General features: G+C 36.5%; 1 protein-coding gene and 1 long non-coding RNA gene across 4 annotated transcripts in view; both read right to left on the bottom strand.

The window, feature by feature from the left end:
• Positions 1-20,701, bottom strand: part of LOC137396285 (uncharacterized) — a 117,013-nt gene that overhangs the window by 10,937 nt on the left and 85,375 nt on the right. The gene's annotated exons all lie outside the window — the stretch shown is intronic.
• LOC137396346 (sprouty-related, EVH1 domain-containing protein 1-like) lies at positions 584-20,089 on the bottom strand. 3 transcript variants are annotated; one of them, XM_068082578.1, is made up of 8 exons: positions 19,959-20,089; positions 11,409-11,656; positions 10,888-11,083; positions 8,592-8,626; positions 6,291-6,433; positions 4,710-4,775; positions 2,905-3,049; positions 584-1,872 (listed from the first exon to the last, which is right to left on the bottom strand). In XM_068082578.1, exons 2-8 carry the CDS (start codon positions 11,598-11,600, stop codon positions 1,252-1,254), a joined length of 1,398 nt encoding a protein of 465 aa, XP_067938679.1. In that variant the 5' UTR covers positions 11,601-11,656; positions 19,959-20,089; the 3' UTR covers positions 584-1,251. The 3 variants fall into 3 exon arrangements, with proteins under 3 accessions (XP_067938679.1, XP_067938680.1, XP_067938681.1); XM_068082579.1 differs by having other exon boundaries at positions 584-1,869; XM_068082580.1 differs by having other exon boundaries at positions 4,710-4,772.

Genomic DNA, 20,701 nt, shown 5'->3' with positions numbered 1-20,701 from the left:
ATCATACAACACTTAGCTGAGGGCATTGTGTGGAAGCTCCTGCAGTCAACGCAATTATGATCCATTCAACCTCTCATGACATTTTTCTAATCATAGGAGTTAGCTATATTTGCCTAATGTAACAACCCAAACGTACAAATACCAACGCAATGTAACCACTGTGGCCGGAAAGTTGTAGGCAGAAGTTGACACTATCTGTAAATAATTAATAAATTATCTTCAGATATCTCAACTTATTAGATGATTTACCAACAAAAGACTTCTTTACATACCCAACTTGACAGCCAAACGAGACTTCCGCCCGCCCGCATGACTGACATGATGATCGATTTAAAATGCTTCAATGTATTCATGCATCGCTATCTTCAAAGCATTATTGACCAAAGTCTAGTTTGATTGATTTTGGACATGAAACAAACAGAATGTGGTTTAAAGAAAATTCATCTACAAGCAAGGAAAATATCGGACATTATTTGCTTTGTCATAAAGATAAGTGTAATGACACAGAGCTTATAATAAACGATGTACATAGTTGAATTATCAATTATGACATGTTATTCAATCAAGAAACATAGTGACCAAATAGAAATAATTAAAATTTATTGCACAAAGGGCTGCATAATAATTACCACAAGTAATATAAGATTAATTTATACATTAATCTTCACTAGAAAAGTGTATCAAACAGCCTCAGTATGTACACGATGTAGGTATGAAGATCATAACATGGTTAAAATTCAACTTGGCTTCGCCTCGCAGACCATAGAAATAAAACTGAACATGTATCTGTATTTATATAATAAAATGTGTTTATCTACGCAATGAATAGCCTAAGTAATACTGTGCAGTAGTCAGATAATTATGACATCGGGGGTTACAGAAAATCTAGTTGAGGTAGGAGAGAGCAACTCTGAATATAGGACATCCATCCTAAATACATGTAATTTGACTGAGATTTATCAACAGAACCGAGAGAGAATAGCTCTCAATTACCTTCACATAATTGTTATGAATTACACACGCAGCAGTTGCTGACGATGTCATGATCTGTTAGCACAACATACATTGCAAAAAGGTAGCTTAGTACCAGAAATATAAAAGTCAGATAATAATAATGCATGTTTCGCTATAAAAGACTATTTGGTAGGAAGAATACAGAGTGAATGAAGCATTACACATTAAGTTAAAAGATAAATATTGAAAAGTGGTTGATGCAGATGCAACGCTTCCACAAGAAGCAAACGGGGTTGGTTATGTAAGACTTTCCTTGCTTCTCACAGGTATGTGTTTCGCTCCCCAGCAGTTTCTTTTTTTGCCCCTTTTGTTACACTGCTGACAAGGTTTATAGCACAAAATACAAGGAAAGATAATTGCCAGAAGTACAAATAAAGTTCGCCGACGACATTTTCTACCCTCGACCACTTTTACTGACTGCCAAGCAGGACTGTACCGGCCATTAGAGTCTGCAGTACATTTTCGTAGACAACAATTGAGAGCAGGCGTACATGTGCATGCCTCTGTCAATCTGTCGCTATCCCCTCGCCGCTGGCGACATGCCCCCTTTACATTTTCACTTTCATAGAAGCGTTCATCACAGACCTCACACAAGAGCTTTTCTCTGCAGGGCATTTCTTTACCCTTTGCACAAGAAGGGTTCTGAAGTTGTTTACCCTTGGTTGGGAGAGGAATAGGCTTAGTATTGAGTGGCACCGAGTCATTAGCACACATCGAGCTTGCCGCGCTACTAGAGCTGTCACAGCTTGCTCCTACGCAAGCATCTCTGATCTCTCGCTTAGGAAGGGGTGTTAACTCATAGTCCCTATAATCGCTGTACTTTCCTTGCAGCCGGGCAACGGTGCTTGCCATCGCCTGCTGCAGACAAATAATAATGATAAGGGTAATATGCATTTACGACTTTCAATTGATAGGTAAGAGTGCGTGACGGACAGGAAGTGACAGAACATTCCCTTTAAACTTTGTCACATACAACAGCCGACATATGATATGCCAAAATAACTAATGAATACAAGTGATCAACGACTAATGGCCCGGTTGAAGCATGCGCTTCAGTCCAACCTACATAACACACTGCCAAGTATAGAAGATCCTTTCCCATTGACACTGGTGAAATACCGACTTTTAACATAATAATATACATGAGTTTTTAAAGGTACAGCAACAGCTGAAGTAAAACATACTAGGTACTAGGTAAGGTCAATTTTATAACAACTCCTGAGTGAACACCTTTGTTTCTCAAGTGGTGCAAAGATGGCTTCATAATACGGTTGAAGAATCAAACAGTCATAGGTATTCCTTTAAAGACCTGCTTTCTGTTTGTCACATCGAATTGAAACCACATCAAAAGTTTTCTTTCTCTTCAACTACCAGCTTAACGCTTTTTAAATTGAGAAATCAATTCCTTTGACTTTATCTGCAGCTCTAAACGTGTTTGTGGCAAAGCATTTGCATTCAGGGACACGATAACTCAAACGTAATTAATACAAAATAACAACGCAAAAAGTTTGACTCATGCAAATATCGGCAAGCTCCTATCACACAAATTGGCTTTCCAAGCTCAACTCCATGGGTTATTTATTTGCTTGAGACATTTGTAGATGAAACCTCAAATGTGTTGCACCCTTCATCACTCCGCGTAAACCGTAAACCATACAAAACAAGGGAACACACTAGTTCACAAATGAACTCAACTTTCACTCAATTTAAGAGTCATTATTCAATCGACGATCCGGTCTATGGTTACACATATAGACCAGATGCCGAGTCTGTTGACAGAGACAACAAAGGTAAATATGTGACCATGTTCAAAAGATACCATTTGAATCAAATCTCCTGTGTGATGTTCCTGACGAAAAGCACTGTAAGTAAATGTGATGAACAAATTACCTGCTGTGAAGCTGCTCGGCTTAAGCTCGACCTATCCTGTTTTATGATGAGCACCTGTCGGGGTTTATGTGCTGCCACTGCAGAACTTGCTGCCATAGTAGACAAGCTCCTTTGTACCGGGTGTGAATTGAGATTGCTGACAAGCCTGGTAGTAAAAGAGTCATCGGTATATTACTGGCACCCCAGCTGAGGTATCTTCAACACTTTGATGAATACGTATCATTTGAGCATACATGTCTCTTACGAGCACGTAGCATGTTTCATATGAGCACACATGTCTCACACAAGCACACGAGATGTCCCACAGGAGCACACGACATGTATCACACGAGCACACAACATGTCTCACACGAGCACACAATATGTTTCATATAAGCATACGACATGTCTCATACGAATACATGACGTCTCATACGAGCACATGACATGTTTCAAACGAGCACACAATATGTCTCATATAAGCATATGACATGTCTCACACGAACACATGACATGTTTCACACAAGCACACAACATGTCTCATATAAGCATACAATACATATCATATAGTAATGAGCGTATACCTACATGTAGATAACCACATAGCGACTTGAGTCTAAAGGGTGTTTGACTGGTGGCAAAGTACTCCTTTTATGAATATCATTACGGTAGATAACTTTTTCTTAATTAAGAATAATGTCCTTGCGAAACAATTATAATCCTTCATCATGCTTGCAAATGAGCTGTGTGCAGGTCAATGACAAAAGCAGTCCTACCATTATGGGTGCGTATTCACTAAATATTGAATGCTGGGAACAACCCATTATTACTGTATCATTTTCGGTTGTCCGAGGCTTATGAAGAAGCTCCTTATGGACGGAGCTTCTTCATAAGATAACCTAATATTCATCATAAAAACTATAATTTTATCATCAATAATTTTATGAATACACACTGTTACGGAATTCGAGTCTAATGTGGGCCGCTGTCTTTCAATATAAGCAATAATATATAGCGCCAACTCAAAAGTCAGCATTGTCTAATATTAGTTGAAGATTTGATTTATAAATTAATTTTACTTGACAATTTTTTTTGTCCCATGCTCTCAATTACTTGAACAGCATTGACCAGTGTAAGACAGATCATTGACAGTTCAGATCAATCAATACATTAGTACAAGCATTTTCACAAGATTTATATGTACTAGAGACAAACAGCTTTAATGCTTTCCTATATTTGCATAAATGAAGTATTGCATGCTCAGCAATAATATAGGTAGTTTTCAGCATATTGCAACCAATCCTGCAAAGGACAGACCAAGATAGGCAAATCTATAAGTGTTGATATGAATCTATGAATGAAGACATTATCGACTGTATCAACTTGTGCCCCATTTTTAACCAAAATGTGACATAATCAGCGGACAGCAAATTTCCTTGTGCTTCACCGGATCTCATGCTGTACAACTTAACGAGTGTCCTATGGAGCAGTATAGGGCCTCCATCAGAAGTATACAACACTTTAGGAAGACCGTTGAGACACACTTCACGATAGAAAACGCAAGCAGTATGAATGTGTCAATCAATAGTCTACCAGCTTATTGATACCTGCTGACACTTGTTGGGAGACAAGTTGAGTCGACTCCCTAGTAACATGTAGAGGATGACACTTGTATAAAAACTGCCTATTCTCAAACAGATTTTCACTGATGTACGAGACAGCAAAACCTCCCACCATGGATTTCTACTCCTATAGAAAGACACCGGTAATGAGACTGGGCTAGTTTAATAACAGGTTTCAAAGAATAGCAAAGGCTCTGCAATTACCTGGGTGGCAGAAGAGGGGTGATAGGCTGTGGTTCCGCATCCACGGAGTGTGTGCTGAGAAGTCTACTAAAATAAATTTTTAGAGCAGTTGGTAATAACTAATATTGGTTTGTGGAAATTATAGACATAATGTTACTCAGTGACATATTTAAGCAAGACGTTTGAGATTTATTAATGGAAATAACCAAATCCAACTTATTCAACCAATTAATACGGTTGCAACCGTATTCTTACCTACTTTTTCAATTTAGCGACTTACACAAAAGCATTTGTGCCGTAATCTTGTATATTTAGTCGATGAAAATTTTAATTTATTGAAGCTCTATGACTATTCAATGATCAATTTTCTATCAACCTAGCTAAGCGATATACATCATTCAGAGTTTTACAAGCAAACGTGTATTTAGAACAGATTGTTTATAATTCACAAATTTACAGAAACAGAACTCTCTAAGCCCTTGACAAATAATTATACATCCTCCCTGTACAAAATAGAATACGGCAGACGGATGCCCAGACATCTTTTTGTGTCGCTGCAACAAAAGCACAAAAGTGTTGGGCAACTCCAAATCGTGGTTGAAAAGCAATCTCGCCCAACAGTGCACAACAATCTTATCACAATGAAGATGACTCTTATTTAAGCAGAAATAAATCTAGCCGAGTACGTACATACCTACGTGTGTAGCAAATGCACTTGATATTAGTAACACAGAACCTGCTTCATCCAAAATGACTGCCATGGCCTGAATACACCAGACTAATGTGGTAATTACCAATGAAAGGGCAAAAAAACAATTTTAATGTTCAATAAATGTTTCTTAGGACGACTCATTGAAATGTTGGAACATTTCTTCTCAGTAATAGCGAGCTCAACTTCCTTTCCTTCTGTTTGTACTAGCTGTGATGGTTGACATTCACTAGTAACATGGAATTATACTAGGTTTGGTATACTTGGAGTTCTACTCTACTCAAAGACTGACAGCCTGGCATTGGCGAGCTGCCTAGAGGAAGTTGTTCCCCACATCCAGTGCTACTTGACACCTTTTCATTATTACAGCTGCAAATGCTGCAGTCGCTCTAACTACATTCTCATTTTTCGAATCTCAGCCTTCCTAGGGACATCTCAAGATGCTCATTTAGTTAATGGATTAAAGAAGGCACCTTAAGCGCTACAACCTTTATTCAAAAACTCATTTGAAAATTTGTGGCAGGATCATGATTCAGACTCCTCAAGATTGTCAATAGGCCTATAACTGAAAATAGAAAAACTTACTTGATAGCGAATGTCATTTTTACTTACAGAAACTACGAATGATGAGCAAAATTTATTAAGATTTATTGTTGTCAGCTTCGCACACTCTACGGAGCAGCTCTCAACTCCCAAGTCTTTAGTAGATTACCATAACAACCTGCACAACTGAGTAAATCTAACCAGATATCTTGAAACTACACTTTTTAATAGTCTAAATATCAAATTAAACCTAACTAGTTTGAAAAACCATGTTTTTATTTAAATGTCCAACAACTCTGGGCTAAAATCTGACGAGTTCCGATGTCAGATTTTGTACCTCAGCAACATACCTATGTGAAAATTGTGTAGGTGGTGTCACTGTCCTCACGGGAAGTCGAGGAGGCGGAGTCTCGGGTGGTTCTTCCTCAGAGCTCAGCAATGAAAGCGGCTTTTCTGGTCGTTTGGGAGGCCGTTGCGAGACTTTCATAATTGGCTAGAATGAGTGGTAACAACAAATAGAATCGTTACACAAAATACAGCCTCAACTCTTTCGTGGCCAAATTAACTTTTTTACTGAACATAGTTAAATATGTGGTGAAACCTAACAGGCCCCATTTTACAATGGCACATATAAGTTGTCATAACTTTTCAACCACAAGTTATGTGAAAAAGCATTTGATACAAAATTAAATCAGTATTAAATTTTACATCAGCTGAGGCTATAAAAACTAATCTACTAATGTGCTGTAAAATGAGCTCTGACTCTTTTTTGACCCTATCCCTATTACCACGGGTAACAACTTGAGCATTTCCGAGTCCAAGTCAGAAGAGCTATTACTATAGCTTACGACATCAGTATTATTGTTAAAGATAACGGTAACTAGTAATATAACTCGACAGATAACCATCGGAAGTTCATTGATCTGCAATCTGGGAAGTCTTGATAGCTGCACAGGTCTGACACGGCTGGTCATTGGGAAGAAAAAATTGAAACGGAAATTAACATTTTGCAAAGTGAAACTCAGCGCAGTGGAAGCATTTTTGAAGAGGATGTTGCGCTCATGCGTTTTACTGAACGAAAGAGAGCGCTAATTGGCATGAAGCGCTCTATAATGCCACTTGTGTGACATAATACATGGCTGTTGTGTAAACTATTTTCTAGATGTTTTCTAAACCTTTTCTAGATGTTCAATGCATGCGGATGATTGTTTCTTTTCTTTTAAGTAAAGACACCATAGGCAAATTATAGTTAGTTAGCTACTCACTAATCAGAAACGTTTCGTATTAAGCCTACTAAAGCCACCTAAAACCTACTACACCATGCAGTTCTTGGCCATCTGCAAATGCTGTGCCGTTTGCGCCGTAATACGCATATCATAGTATGTGATGAGTTAAAGACTTTAACCCATGTGATGGGCAAGTTTTAAGCTGTGAGTACAAACATAGTCTATAGAAAGGTGTTTCCAGCAATACTTATGTATATAAACAATTAAGCCTCCCCAGGATGAATACTGGTATTAGGATGGGCAAATAGGTAACCAGCTCTTCATCTGCACCTTTTTACAGCACACCTGGTCAAAGCTAAGCATGCTAGAAACCTTTCAAACATCCATGACACTATAGGAATCCGCCTACTAGATCAACCCGTCTTTTGTGCTGACAGGCAGCCAATCAGCTCAGTCTTTCATAAAAACGTGATTTCGATAGCATGACTGTGGTTCATGTAACCTCAGTTGTGTATAAATACAGCATTTTCCATCTTACAGATTATAGCCTAGCCACCTTAGAAAAACATTTAATACGTCGTTGACCGAAAGCTTCTAAATCATGCACAAAAACATGAGAACCTCGCCACCTTCTAGGTTTGAACTGACATTTCTGTTGTACACGCTATGACATTTCAGTACAGCAATGTGCACTTTGTAAATTTTTGTTGTCCAGGAAATGACATTTCAGGACAGCATCATGTACTTTCGCAAGAGGAAATTTGAGAGATTTATAGGCCAGTGACTAATCCTCATCCGATACCAAATCGTTTGTTCGATAGTTCACACAACAGCCATGTATTATGTCACACAAGTGGCATTATAGAGCGCTTCATGCTAATTAGCTTTCTCTTTCGTTCAGTAAAACGCGTGAGCGCAACATCCTCTTCACATATTGATTTCCATTTTCAATCAAGAAACAGAGTGACAAAGAATGAAGAAATCTCATGCAATCAGCTTTTCTTCTAGGAACATGTGCTAATCCCTATTAGATGAAAGCCCATCAACATACAACTTGAGAAGACAACTCTAGCCCTCTAGAAACTCTCATTTGTTATTGCTTGCCAGACTGACAGAAATACCAAGCGAATAATATTTACAAAATATAATGCCGCCAGTCTTCAATGAACGCAATAGATTTTTAATTATAGAATGGGTAATTTCTGCTTATAGCACGGGCTCCCGAGAATAGCCTGTATCTTATACAGCTACAGGCAGTTAGTTTAAAAAAAAAAACAAGCATCCGCAGAACAAAAACGCAACATTAGAACATGCAATGTTCTGGATATGAAATGTATAGTCTCAGAGTGTGCAATGCATTAAATAGAAATTGGGGAAACACAGTTAAGCTATAGTAACGAAAAAGAGAGGGCATATCAAACTAACCTTGGCACCAGGGTTATCCGCCTTCTCGCAGCGATCTACAATAGCCACAGATGTTATCACTGACATACCATAGCCAATCCGAATAGGATACGAGTAAGGTCTAGAGAGTTGAATACCTAGATACTTGTACCCGCAGATTGCTTTGCCCAATTACATTTTTGGCAGATGTCGAGAAAAAGCAAATAGTCCCTCCGACGAAGGCACACAATAACATGCTGGTATCCAAACCAACATAGAACCACATAACACACAAGTCAATCCAGCAGATCATCTCCGGGAGAATTAACAGTCCATAAAATCAACAAAGCACAACATACTATGATTTCCGGAGTCTGCGATGCACCTCAGCAAGCCAAACATCACAGACTGTGATCCTATACGATAACTAAGACTGCGGACTACCGGAACTATTTTTTATAAGAGAGCTAATTCTAGCCTTACCCATCGGCAGCAACCACGCTAATGTCAACATAAGCCAAAAGTGAAACACATTTTCCAAGAATGAAAAGTGATTCTAAACTACTACGCAGAAGAACGCATGCTTTCCTGTGGCTTGAAGTAATTTGAAGAGTGCTTCTTGTGCCAAACCGAAAAACAGCGGCTTACAGGAATATTTACCGGTGCAAATAAAAGGGCATAGAAATTGGTTACAGCAGCTGGTTTGGTTATGATTGAAGAGAGAGATACCACAAGATCTGTCAAGCAAGCAAGACTCCCAAGAATAAAAAGGATCAGTGTTACATCTGATCAGAGGATTTCCAAGTTCAGATTGAGCTTTTCTCATGTTCACACATTTATCTCTTTTCGACTGACCAAATATGATCTAATGGCAATGGTTTATTTGTTGTCTGACTGCTGGTGCATGTAATTATCATGTAATCTATTTTTGACATACACGAATGCTTCAACGTCATTGGAATGTAATGAGTAATTATAACAGTATACTATCTCAAAATCTAGGCGGGCCACAAATAATTCCTTCAAATAGCTGGTACTTCTAGAACAGAAAGGAAAAGTGTCAACTCTGCTAAGGGAGCCCACACACTGACTAGTTAACCTAGGCTTGTATCCTAAGCAGAATCTGATCGAGCAAAGGCATCTATGTACTCAATACAGAGCAAAGCGGTTAAAAACACTTGGAAACTCTGAAATAATAATGGAACTTGATTTCATAATATTATAATTATTTCTTCTGAGAAATTTTAGTAACTAGTCCCCAAGCATAAGGCTACTAGCCGCCATGTTCAAACTGGTGAAAAAAACAGGGTTTTTATAGCTCAGAAATATGCTGAGGGATGATGTAAAAAAGCTTCCAAACATTCAGCAGTAGCAACAGAGCAACAGTCATTTATTTCAACAAACTGATACCAATTCAGTTGTTTTCTATTGATCTCAAGGAACATATACATGTATATAACCTGGTGTTTTGAAAAAGTTCTTTTTCACTAATGCCAGTCGTTAAAGGAAAAATGAAGACAAATACTGACTGAACTTGATGCCGAGATGTGAAAAACTATTGTGTGATGAGATGAAAAGATTATAGGATATAGTTTCACAATTGTAACTTTTAAAACAATTTGAAGTTTATATCAAATATGACATTGCAGTATGTTAGAGAAAATCGCAAAAGAAAATTGTACAGGAAATGGGATAACATAATACTAAGAGAGTTTGTTCTTTACCAGTTTGATACAAGACGTGTTTTGCTATTTGTTTACCAACTACTCCATTTTTAGCAGACTTGATAGCGAAGAATTAATCACAGTTCCAAGCTTTAATCCATCCCCCCTGACCTGACACAAAAGACTGATCATGGTTATAGCCACAGCCTAAATTGCTGACCTGACACCAAAAGAGCCAATTACTGACTGGGCTAGTGCAAGTCACAGCTTAAGTAAATGAACTTGTACATCATTGACAGAGTCTCAATCAATGGCAAGTGAACTGTTCACATTTACACAATGAATGTAGGCATTTACCAATTACTATTTTTTGTGAATGGAATATTAAACATTGACTTTCCCCCACCTTCATAGGGCAGATAATGAAGTACTATAGAGTGATTATAAGCTTGGTGTAATCGCCAATTTGGGTGTAACATTTCCAAACACAAATCAACCAAATTTTTTATTTTATCCGATTCATTTCTTGAATGTAATCGTGTTTTTAATAATTGAGAGAAATGGATAATTTTATTTTTTAGAAAAAAAAGTTCAATTGCCACTTCTAAAACCAAAACAAGTCTGATAAATACAATGAAAAATATCTATCAGCAGCTATCTGGTGTAAGCCATACCAGTAGTAATATCGGCTGATGTTGGCGGAAACTTTCCCACTATACTCTGTATTCTCTGACGGAACTTGGTGGCAGCAGTACAATTGCTGAAAGTAAGTCCATGCCTTTGACTGCCTTTAGCTGTGCTCCAGTGGTGAAATGATTGTGTGGGCTCGTGGTACTCTATATCAGGAGTTATCGTACACCGGAGTATTTCCTATATAGGAACAAACAAACGAGCATTAATTGATAATAAACAATGGTGACCCGCTAGCAGAGCTGAGACCAGTTAATCATTGACAATGAGAGTTCCTGTTGTTGCTACCACGAGATCAAATGTCATGACAGTGAATGAAGCAATGATAGAGAGTAGGTGCAGAAAGACGGTGTAGGAAATGGCCAAAACAAGCCATCCGGGTGGGTTACTCATCATATCAGGAATTCGGAGTATTCCGGTGCCCTTTAAAGGCCAGTCTCGCTTAGAATGCAAGACAAAAATAGCCAGATGTGAGATGTTTACTATTGCTGCTGTCATCACTTACCTTACTGTCAGCAATCCTGTGTGCAACAATATCATAGAGTTCATTACACAGCTCCAATGTCACTATAGACAATGGATCTACATGGTGTGTGTTTACGGGGCGCCACAACTCTGCCTGCTCATCCTTGACCATAGGCTGAGCTCTTACTCGGAACCCGGCTGCCGGAGCCTTGGGACCAGTTCCATCATTCATGTTCTTGAGAAGCAAGCTTTAGTGCATTGGCCATGCGTTCTGTGATAGTTGGCAGCCTGACCGGGTAAGAAAAATGGAATAGTTGAACATACAGAGATAAGACCTAAACCAATTGAGAAGGTGGAAACCAGAGAGCAATGAATGTATATGACACACCCATGAGCTCAATAACCGAAAACGCTATTAGAATGTGAAGGGAGTCCGAAGATCCGGTGCGCTTGTTCACAAACTAACAGATCAAATTCCTGAAAGTAAGTGCCAGCCCAAACCCTCGAGACTAATCGTGATGACAAGAACACTGGTGAGAATCTAGTGTGTGAACTGAATAATCAATGGACTGAAAAGAAGCCGCTGCCTTTCAGCTGATGACTGGGCCTTTAACAGTAAGAACAGAGGAAGTAGCCAGATTCATTCACATGGAACAGAGCTTGTAGCTGAGTGCTGGATCAATAAATGTGAATGAATGAAGAGCTTGGCTTCATTAACAGAACAACTTCTTACATCCTCCAGTGGATTGTATAATCGCATTAGATCATTATCGATAGCAGTCGGGTAGACCATCACTAAACACTAAAAACAATTGGATTGCAACACCACCTATAAACTAATCTGAAAATTTTATAAAAACAAACAATGATGTGCTTTTTGGAAATAGGTATTATCTTTTGAATAATAGACACATTTTTTCCTAGAGCTCTCATGTTCAAATTTAGCAATGTTCAGGTTTGGAAAATGCTGAGATGATACATCATGGCAACAGCAAGTTTAATGTTAGACACAAATCCTCCCTACTTTACATACTGAGTGCTCAATAAATGTATACATGATGATACGCTGAATACCGTACTTTTCGGACTATTAGCCGCTACTTTTTTTGATGATTTGAGCCATGCGGCTTATATAAGGGTGCGGCGATTTTGTGACTTTTTCTTTTATCGCTAGGGCGCATTAACCAGATTCTCCAGTTAGTACGTCTCTAGTGGTGAAAGAAAATACGAAACAATGCCTAATGGTACTGTTCCGTTAGGCACTAAGTTAAAAAGCGTCAGGTAATGCGAACAACCCGTTTTAAACAGCAAAGTTGCTGCTGTGTTAAAAAGCACTGTACTGAGTTCTGTGGCCTATACAAAAGTGCGGCCTATGTATTGTTTTATTAACGTTTTTTGAAAAATAAAGCAAATGCGGCTTATATAGGGGTGCGGTTTATAGTCCGAAAAGTATGGTAGTTTATGTGTGTATGTACTATTTACTTCCAATAACTAGTAAAACTCCAAAATTTTTCACAACATATACTGCATTGGTTGTAAGTCAGGACAAGATGATTGTAATTAACCCATTGGTCATGCACTCATATCCTGCTTCAACCATCTCATTTTCAACTAATGCCCAAACATCGTCGACCACTGCAATTATAATCCTAGGTATTTATCATAAATACAACACTTGCTTCCAAATACTTGTCGCAGTATAAATAGTGCAATGGATGAAACAAATTTGAATCACCGATAATTACAAGACCAATCAGACTAGATTTTGTTTACAAGTGCTTCTCTTTCTTATGACTAGTTAGTTCGCTCTAGCTTTGAAAGACTCATAGGAAAATTGTGTTGTTTACTTTTAACAATAAAATAAAAACTGTATCTCTATAACCTGACACCGATGTTTTTTCATTTACATTTTTTTGTACAAAAACAAAAGTATCACTAAAAATTCAGCAACTGTAAAATATCACTTTCATTCAAATCATCTCATATGATGAATAGTGTTTCAATAATAATTGGTCATAAGTACACGCAGTTACTAAAATCATGTCCTTACTACCTATGCTGAATGAAAATAACTTTTGTATCGATAAAAACTGGAAACTAAGTATAAGCATTGACAATTGCAATAGTTAACTAAACATATTTAAAACATAGGACACTATATGTGTAGGTACTAAACTGTAACAGTAAGCATGAACCAGTTGGAACCTAATCAGAAATCAATTTTTAAAGAGTTAGGCAAGTTCTTTATTGTCATAACCACCCTAAAACAATACTCAGTTTTAACCTATAATGCTTATAATTTAAATCTAAACCTTTTGTAGTGTTGACGATATGACAATTACTTATTACATAGAACTTGGAAATGCCATCTAACTTTAGGTAATCATAGCATGTCAATTGTAGATCTCACTGTATATCACAGCTAAAAAACTCTTGAAAAAAGCTTAGAGATATGTATGCATGACAGTAGCGAATTAAGGAAGATTGGTGTGGGCCTAGTTTTACTTTGTAATAATTAGTTGTACCAATTAGTTTTCCAGTAAGTGAGGTTTTTTATGAAGCTACGCGATTATGGTATTTTTGGAATTAACTAACACACACATGCTTCAACAGCTGAACGAACTTTTATATTAAATAACTTGATTGAACATGTTCTATGATGGTTAAATATAAGTACATTTCTCTTACCGATAAACATGCGGGTACTTCTTTCGTTGCCTATTACTCCACAACTGGGATTTCTAGCAGTAGTTACTACTATGCAAAATTATGTTATAAAGCTACTACAACATCAAGAAAAATCGACAAAACATCCCAGTTGTTAACTAATATTTAATGAGATAAACATTACTCGCTTTAGCGATATAGAAACAACAGCCAAAACTTTTTCCATAAACTGAGCTGATGTGCAGGCAACTGTAAAATACACAATGGGCACGCCTTTTAACAATTCTTAAGCATGTCTTAAAGATGCGGTTGCATCAAAAAATTCAATTTAATGAAATTAAGACGCATAAAAGGCTAAAACATCAGCTACAATTTGATGCCATTTTTGTCTTTGTAGACCAACCCTGTCCAGAGACCCTGTCCCTGTCTCTTTTAAAAAGCTCACGTTCCAGCGGGTGCTTTTTTCGTGACGTCACAAGCAAGGTATCTGAAACGAAACCACGAGCAATAAATATGAGGTCGCTTCGTTAGCCAATCATGAGCACGAAATTTTTATATAGGCCGTAATAAATGTTATCACTCGTAAAACGCGTTGTCTATGATCTCGAAGATTCTCATCGTTAGAGAATTCATTCTCATCATTACTGATTCAACGCGTTTCAACAATTACTAAGTTATACATAGTTTTAAAATGGCTTGAAGTTCGAGCGACAGCGACTCAGAGTTATCTGAGCAACTTTTAGTAAAAGATTGGAGTAGACAGTCTATGGTCAAAGCGGACAGGCGTCAGCAGCGTTTTGCTGCAGAGGAAGACAGAATGGAGGTAAATTAACTTAGAGTCTTCTATACTCAAGTAAATGTAATATTTTTATAGTCATAAATACATATACTAATTAATAAAATGATAATTCTTTGCTATCTCCAATCATCGTTTCATAGCTTATCTGCCGTTTTACCTAGCTATAATATTTTTTTCGAATTTTCTTTGGTAAATTAGAGTCATGATTACAAATTATTTTCACTTGTAGGAAGTGGGTAAAATCGATTGATCATTGCAAATCTTTACTTTCCAGAACCAAAGCTTCGAATCGTTGGCTTGGCGTACTTGTGCCTTTATTGAATGTTTATTCGTTTTTAAAATTACACTCGCAATCTATTTAACTCCCAATTTGGAAGCTGTCAATAGATACGCTTTAGAATGACATCTATGAATGACATATTTATTGCATTTGTTTTACTGATTACAGAATGTTTATGTCGTCCCACCAGCCGAAGAAGCTTTGTCAGTGTGGAAACTGCCATACAGGAGAAAGAGAGACTTGAATGCGTGCTGCATAAGCCATGATGTTTTGTTTGAGTTTGTTGCAGTAGATGAATTTGTCTTATTGTATCAGCTAATACTATGTGAGTGGCCACGTCTTGATGAATATTTTTAATAAAAGCTTTATGCCGAGATGAAAATATTATTGCTTGTAAAAATTATATAATAAAATAATATTGTTGAAGATAATGCAATACATGATTTGCAGAATATTGTAGTGAATTGGATATGGTATATGGATGTCCGCAAAACTGGAGAATGTGAGTTCAAATCCAGTTTGCAGCAGACTTCTCATCCTTAAAACTCTATCCCTGTCTATATTCTTTTCAAAGACGTGGCTTGCTTATTTCACTTAGGTAGTATTCGGTAAGAATACTACTAGTAAGAAACTAGTACGTAGACGGTGTAGGCAATGATATACAGCCCCGCCCCAAGGATAGGCGACAGACATAATGTGGGCGGGGCTTATGGGAGGCTGTATATCGTTAGTATGGGTAGCTGCAGAACTGTGCTGATACAAAGACCGCGTTCTACATAAGTGACTTGACAGAATTACCGCAGACCGGTAGAATTGGTAGTCGGTACCCAAATGTTTACACAACATTTGGAGAAAGTGAGTAGAACAAATTTTCAATTTTCGTTATTTGAGGCCTTTGAAACATTCATAATAATGCATCTGTAGCAGGATTTAAAATTTTATTCTAGCCAACATGAGCAAATACAAAATAAGATATATGACAATAGAGCCGCGTAAGACTAGACTTTTATCGCAAATAGCCGATGTGAATACGAGAGATAGAGACAGGTTGCCTAACGCGTGACATCATTCTGGGCACGTTTTTGTGGCCTGAGCGTTTTTACAGCGATCAGATTTTTTCGGTTTTAATCTTCAAATATCTTGGCAATGCAATCGCGTAACACAACAAACAACATATCAACTGATAGAGAAAAAATGCTTTCTTTTAAGATCAACTTAAATTTGACGCAACCACATCTTTAACCAATAGAATAAAGGAATCACAAGATGTTCAACTAAAATATTTCAGGCAATCAGATATTTCAGGCCAGAGTATCTTATACTGCAGAATATCTCCATGTATAAAATTTCAGATTATCAGAGTTGACTTGGTCTTCCAAACTAGATTTAATCAGATGCTTTGTTGTTTATTATTATTATAAACATCCTAAATAAGGTTGGCAAATTTTAGCCCATGCGATTTGAATGGAATAATAAAACAGCTCATGTTAAACCATTTGAAGGATTAGAACTGACAGATTATTAATGTTTCACATGAAAGAACTAAATTAAAATGCTATTGATCTTGAAACAATTTCTATCACTAGTACACTTATATGATAAATGATGACAAATAAAATTATGACAATAAATATGACAAATAAATGATTATAACTGCTAATGTAATAGATATAGGAAGTGAAATAGTTATAAGATATTTGTGACATGAGAATGTTTACCAACTTTAGACAGTAGTAACTTTTTGATACATCATTTTTATATGTAGGCCTACGTTCTTCAGTTTAGCTTTTGTATGATCTTGCATGCAAATGCTGCCAACTATTCATTTCTACTGTTACTCACACAATAACACAATACTTAGCATAAACGTGTGAAACGGAAACTTTAAAAAATCAGCAGTTTCTATAGTTTAAGACCAGCTAGAAATAAGTTTTTCAGGTGATGTTCTTGTAATATTTAAACAGGTTGAATAAAAAACATTCAAGTAATATTACAGACTCTACTAGGCCTTACTACATATGCTTTTGTACAATTGCATATGTATAAATATGCAATTGTACAAAAGCAAATACTTTGAAAACTTCACTTATTCTTCGAAGAAAAGTATAGGCCATTGACAATAGGATACAATTGTAGTAAGAAACCACTTTCCAAAGATCTTTTCATCAGTGGAGTTCGGTGGCTGCTCAAAGATTTTAATGTCTTGTCTATGCCAAAACCACAACTACTTGGCACATTCAAATTGAGATGAGATTGAGAAGCCAAAATTAGAGCCAAACTAATAGTATTATAAAATAGGGTATGGTAAGTATAAGCTCCCTGCGAAGCACTAAGACAATGGCCAATTGAGTACATACTTATATAAGAAAACTAATATCCAATTAACTGGAAATAGTAATGATGAACACTGCGGTTAACTTTCAAAGCCTTGTCTTAGGTATGAATAACTTGGTAAATCCAATCCTAACAGATTAGCGTTGTTAAATTTGTGCCCGTCTGTTTGCTCAAACCAGAATTTGTTAAATATGTGAATTAAATATAGTCGAAATCGAACTCTGTTCTATGTAATCAAATTAAATAAAACGGTCTTTAATAAATTAAAACATAAAAAGATTGGGCTTGAAAATTGCAAAAAACTTTCTGCCATATCATGCATACATTTTATAAACAGGTTTGAAAGAATGTAATTGTGACAAAATCCCGAAATAGGTTGATAAGCATTATTTTATTAGATGTCTTCTGTCAACTATATATTCGTATCTGAATTTAGTAGCAAGTGCAGTGTCAGCTAGGAAATCCCCTGACCTCATGTACTGGTTTTCGAGTACAACCATGAATAACACACAAATAATACCATTACTGTTCATGACAACTCGTAAAAGGAATGGATTTTGTGTCATAGAAATTAACATTGCAGTATAAAAAGAAAACCACTTGTAACAGATGCCCTTTGCTGATAAAATCTAGTTTGAGGCTTCATATTGTGATAGATGGATGCCTTTCTACCTGCCTGTTCAGGACAAGCTAGTGCGAAAACGACATGTTGTATTTAGTTATGATTCCATTCACTAACAGAACATTTTAAAAAACTGCAAGTATCCCACTGCAAAATTGTTGCGTAAACAACCTTCAAAACAAATTTCTTGGCACCAAAACTGACCAATAGACACCATCATAAAACATATGACTGCGACAGTGAAGTGAATACGTTGTGTCTCATTAGTATCCTATCAACTACTCCTTTTGTTTCAATATATCATGCAAACTTAGATTAGTTGGCAACTTGGATGCATTTAAAAAGGTGAGCTGGAAAAAAATAGTTCTTTATTAGCAATAAAGCTGTACCTTCAATGACTCTGAAATTTAGTAGACAAAGCTGGATAAAATATACTTTTGCAAAACGCAACTAGAAAAGTTATGATGCAGATATTGAATTTTTAATCATTGAATGACTGTAAAGCACAGTGCAAAAAAGCATTTACACGCTGCTAAAAACAGCGCAGATGCTAAAACATTGGCAAAATTTTATTGCTGAACACAAATTCCTTAAAACAATAGCCTGTGCAGCCACCTAACTTCCTTTCAGTGTATTTGTTTCACAAAACATAATGACCATCCGTTGTCTAGAACACGTCGAAGAAACTTTAAAATTTGAAGATAAATTTTGTTCAAAGATGATTTCTAAAAGTATATGAATAACTGGTTTATTTAGTACGGCATTATATGCCATATTTAACCTATTTTATAGTTGCTAAGAAATAAACTTAACCAACATGTAGTTAAGTTAATGAAAGATTTAATTTGCAATGAACAAAATATTGTAAGGATAGTTCATTTTATATTTTAGGGAATTTTATGCTGGCTTTCGGTGATGTTTTCTGAACTTTTTAGATATTGTAAATATGAGTTAACCTACCAAAAGAATTCATGTCTCCATTTTTCCTATTCTTCTAATTATTGCCACTCGAAAAATGTGTGTATAGAACATAACTTGCTCAATAAAAAAAAGAAAATGGGTTATGCAAGTGCAATTCGTAAAATTAACCTCACTGTAAATACACCAAGATTAGTTGTGAGTGGGTTGATGTGATTGCGCTTTACATTACCGAGACAACGTAATTGATGATGACGACTAAAAAACCATTCTTCTATTGGGGCATGCTACTAATGCAGCTACAGTTTATATAAATTTGTCAATTTCATGTACTATAAAACCTTTGGCAAAAATAAGCCAATGGCTTCATCTGACATTGAATAATGCCTATCATATTTCACTACTTGATAAGAGAAAAACACATACTAAAAAAAGTAAAAATGTAGATGACTTGGTTTAAAAAAATACCAAAACCTGTAGGGCTAGCATCAAAGTTCACACTACGACAGTAAATTTTAAGACGTTAGGAGCTCGAACAACCTTCTTCAATCTTTCAGCATACTGCAGATTTGAATAAATAAACTCAGTTAAAGACCGTGACAAACCAGTTATTACTTTCTTATATCATTGCATAGACAGTTTTTATTTACTCACTGTAGAGCTAGAAACAAAAAGCAACTGACCGCTTGCCTGGCAACAAAGTTCTTAGTCCAGTAGTAAGAGTAGTAGTACAGGAATAACAACGCACATTAGACTAAATTGCATCCACAAGTTTGTGATACATTACACCAAAACTTTGTGCAGTACTCCGTAAATTTTTACACAAAATTACAAATTTAGAGGAAGCGTAGATCTTCTACGTTAGTTATATTTTGTAAGAAAGATAACTGAAACGCAGTGGTTTGGTCGCTAGTAAAAATATCCAAACGATTACAACAATGAACCTTAAAAAACATAAGAAGGTTATTACCAATGTTATGCGTGAGATCCAAGCACTACGAGAAATAGAATCTAGCTCACAATAAAAATTCCATCACTCATGCTTCGATAATAATAATATTCTTCATCGTGGTAGCCATAAGTGCTTCACAGATGTGTCTCAGTCCGCAACAGAAATATGCGTGATTTGGCTAAAAAGCTTTGATATGATGAATTAAATTATATTTTAAATATTACTGCTTAAAAAATATACTAAAATATAACTGCATTTAATAGTATTTTAGTTGAAAACAAAAATACAAGTAATTCCTTTCGCTTCCGTTATGCGGAGTAATTTAGTCATTCATAAAAATGTTTGACTTGAAATCTACTCGAACGCTTCGTAGTTTTCGCGTCAGAACCAACGGTTCAGTAATTTCATTGAGACGCTTATGTGTAGGGGAACTAAACTCCACTTCTCCTACAAGAACTTAAACGATGCTGAGAGGTGGCTTGAGGGTGACATGTCTCAATAGACCTGCCAACCCTGGAGTGGGGAAAGGAGTGAGAGTCTATTTTGGGGGCAATGAAAACCCGAGGATTCGATAAGTGGGGTAAATTTTCATAGCGTATAAAACACCACAGGAAAGATAATACCTCTCTATAACTCTATATGGAAGCCACATGTTGTGGAGGTTATTGATAGATGAGAATGCCACAAATAGGTTAATGCATGTATAGTTGTTTATTAGTAGTAAGTATATGATTACTACTTGAAGATTGGGGCAAAAAAAC

This window comes from Watersipora subatra, chromosome 5, assembly GCF_963576615.1.
Source record: "Watersipora subatra chromosome 5, tzWatSuba1.1, whole genome shotgun sequence".
NCBI lineage: Eukaryota > Metazoa > Bryozoa > Gymnolaemata > Cheilostomatida > Watersiporidae > Watersipora > Watersipora subatra.
This window is presented reverse-complemented; position numbering and strand designations above follow the sequence as displayed.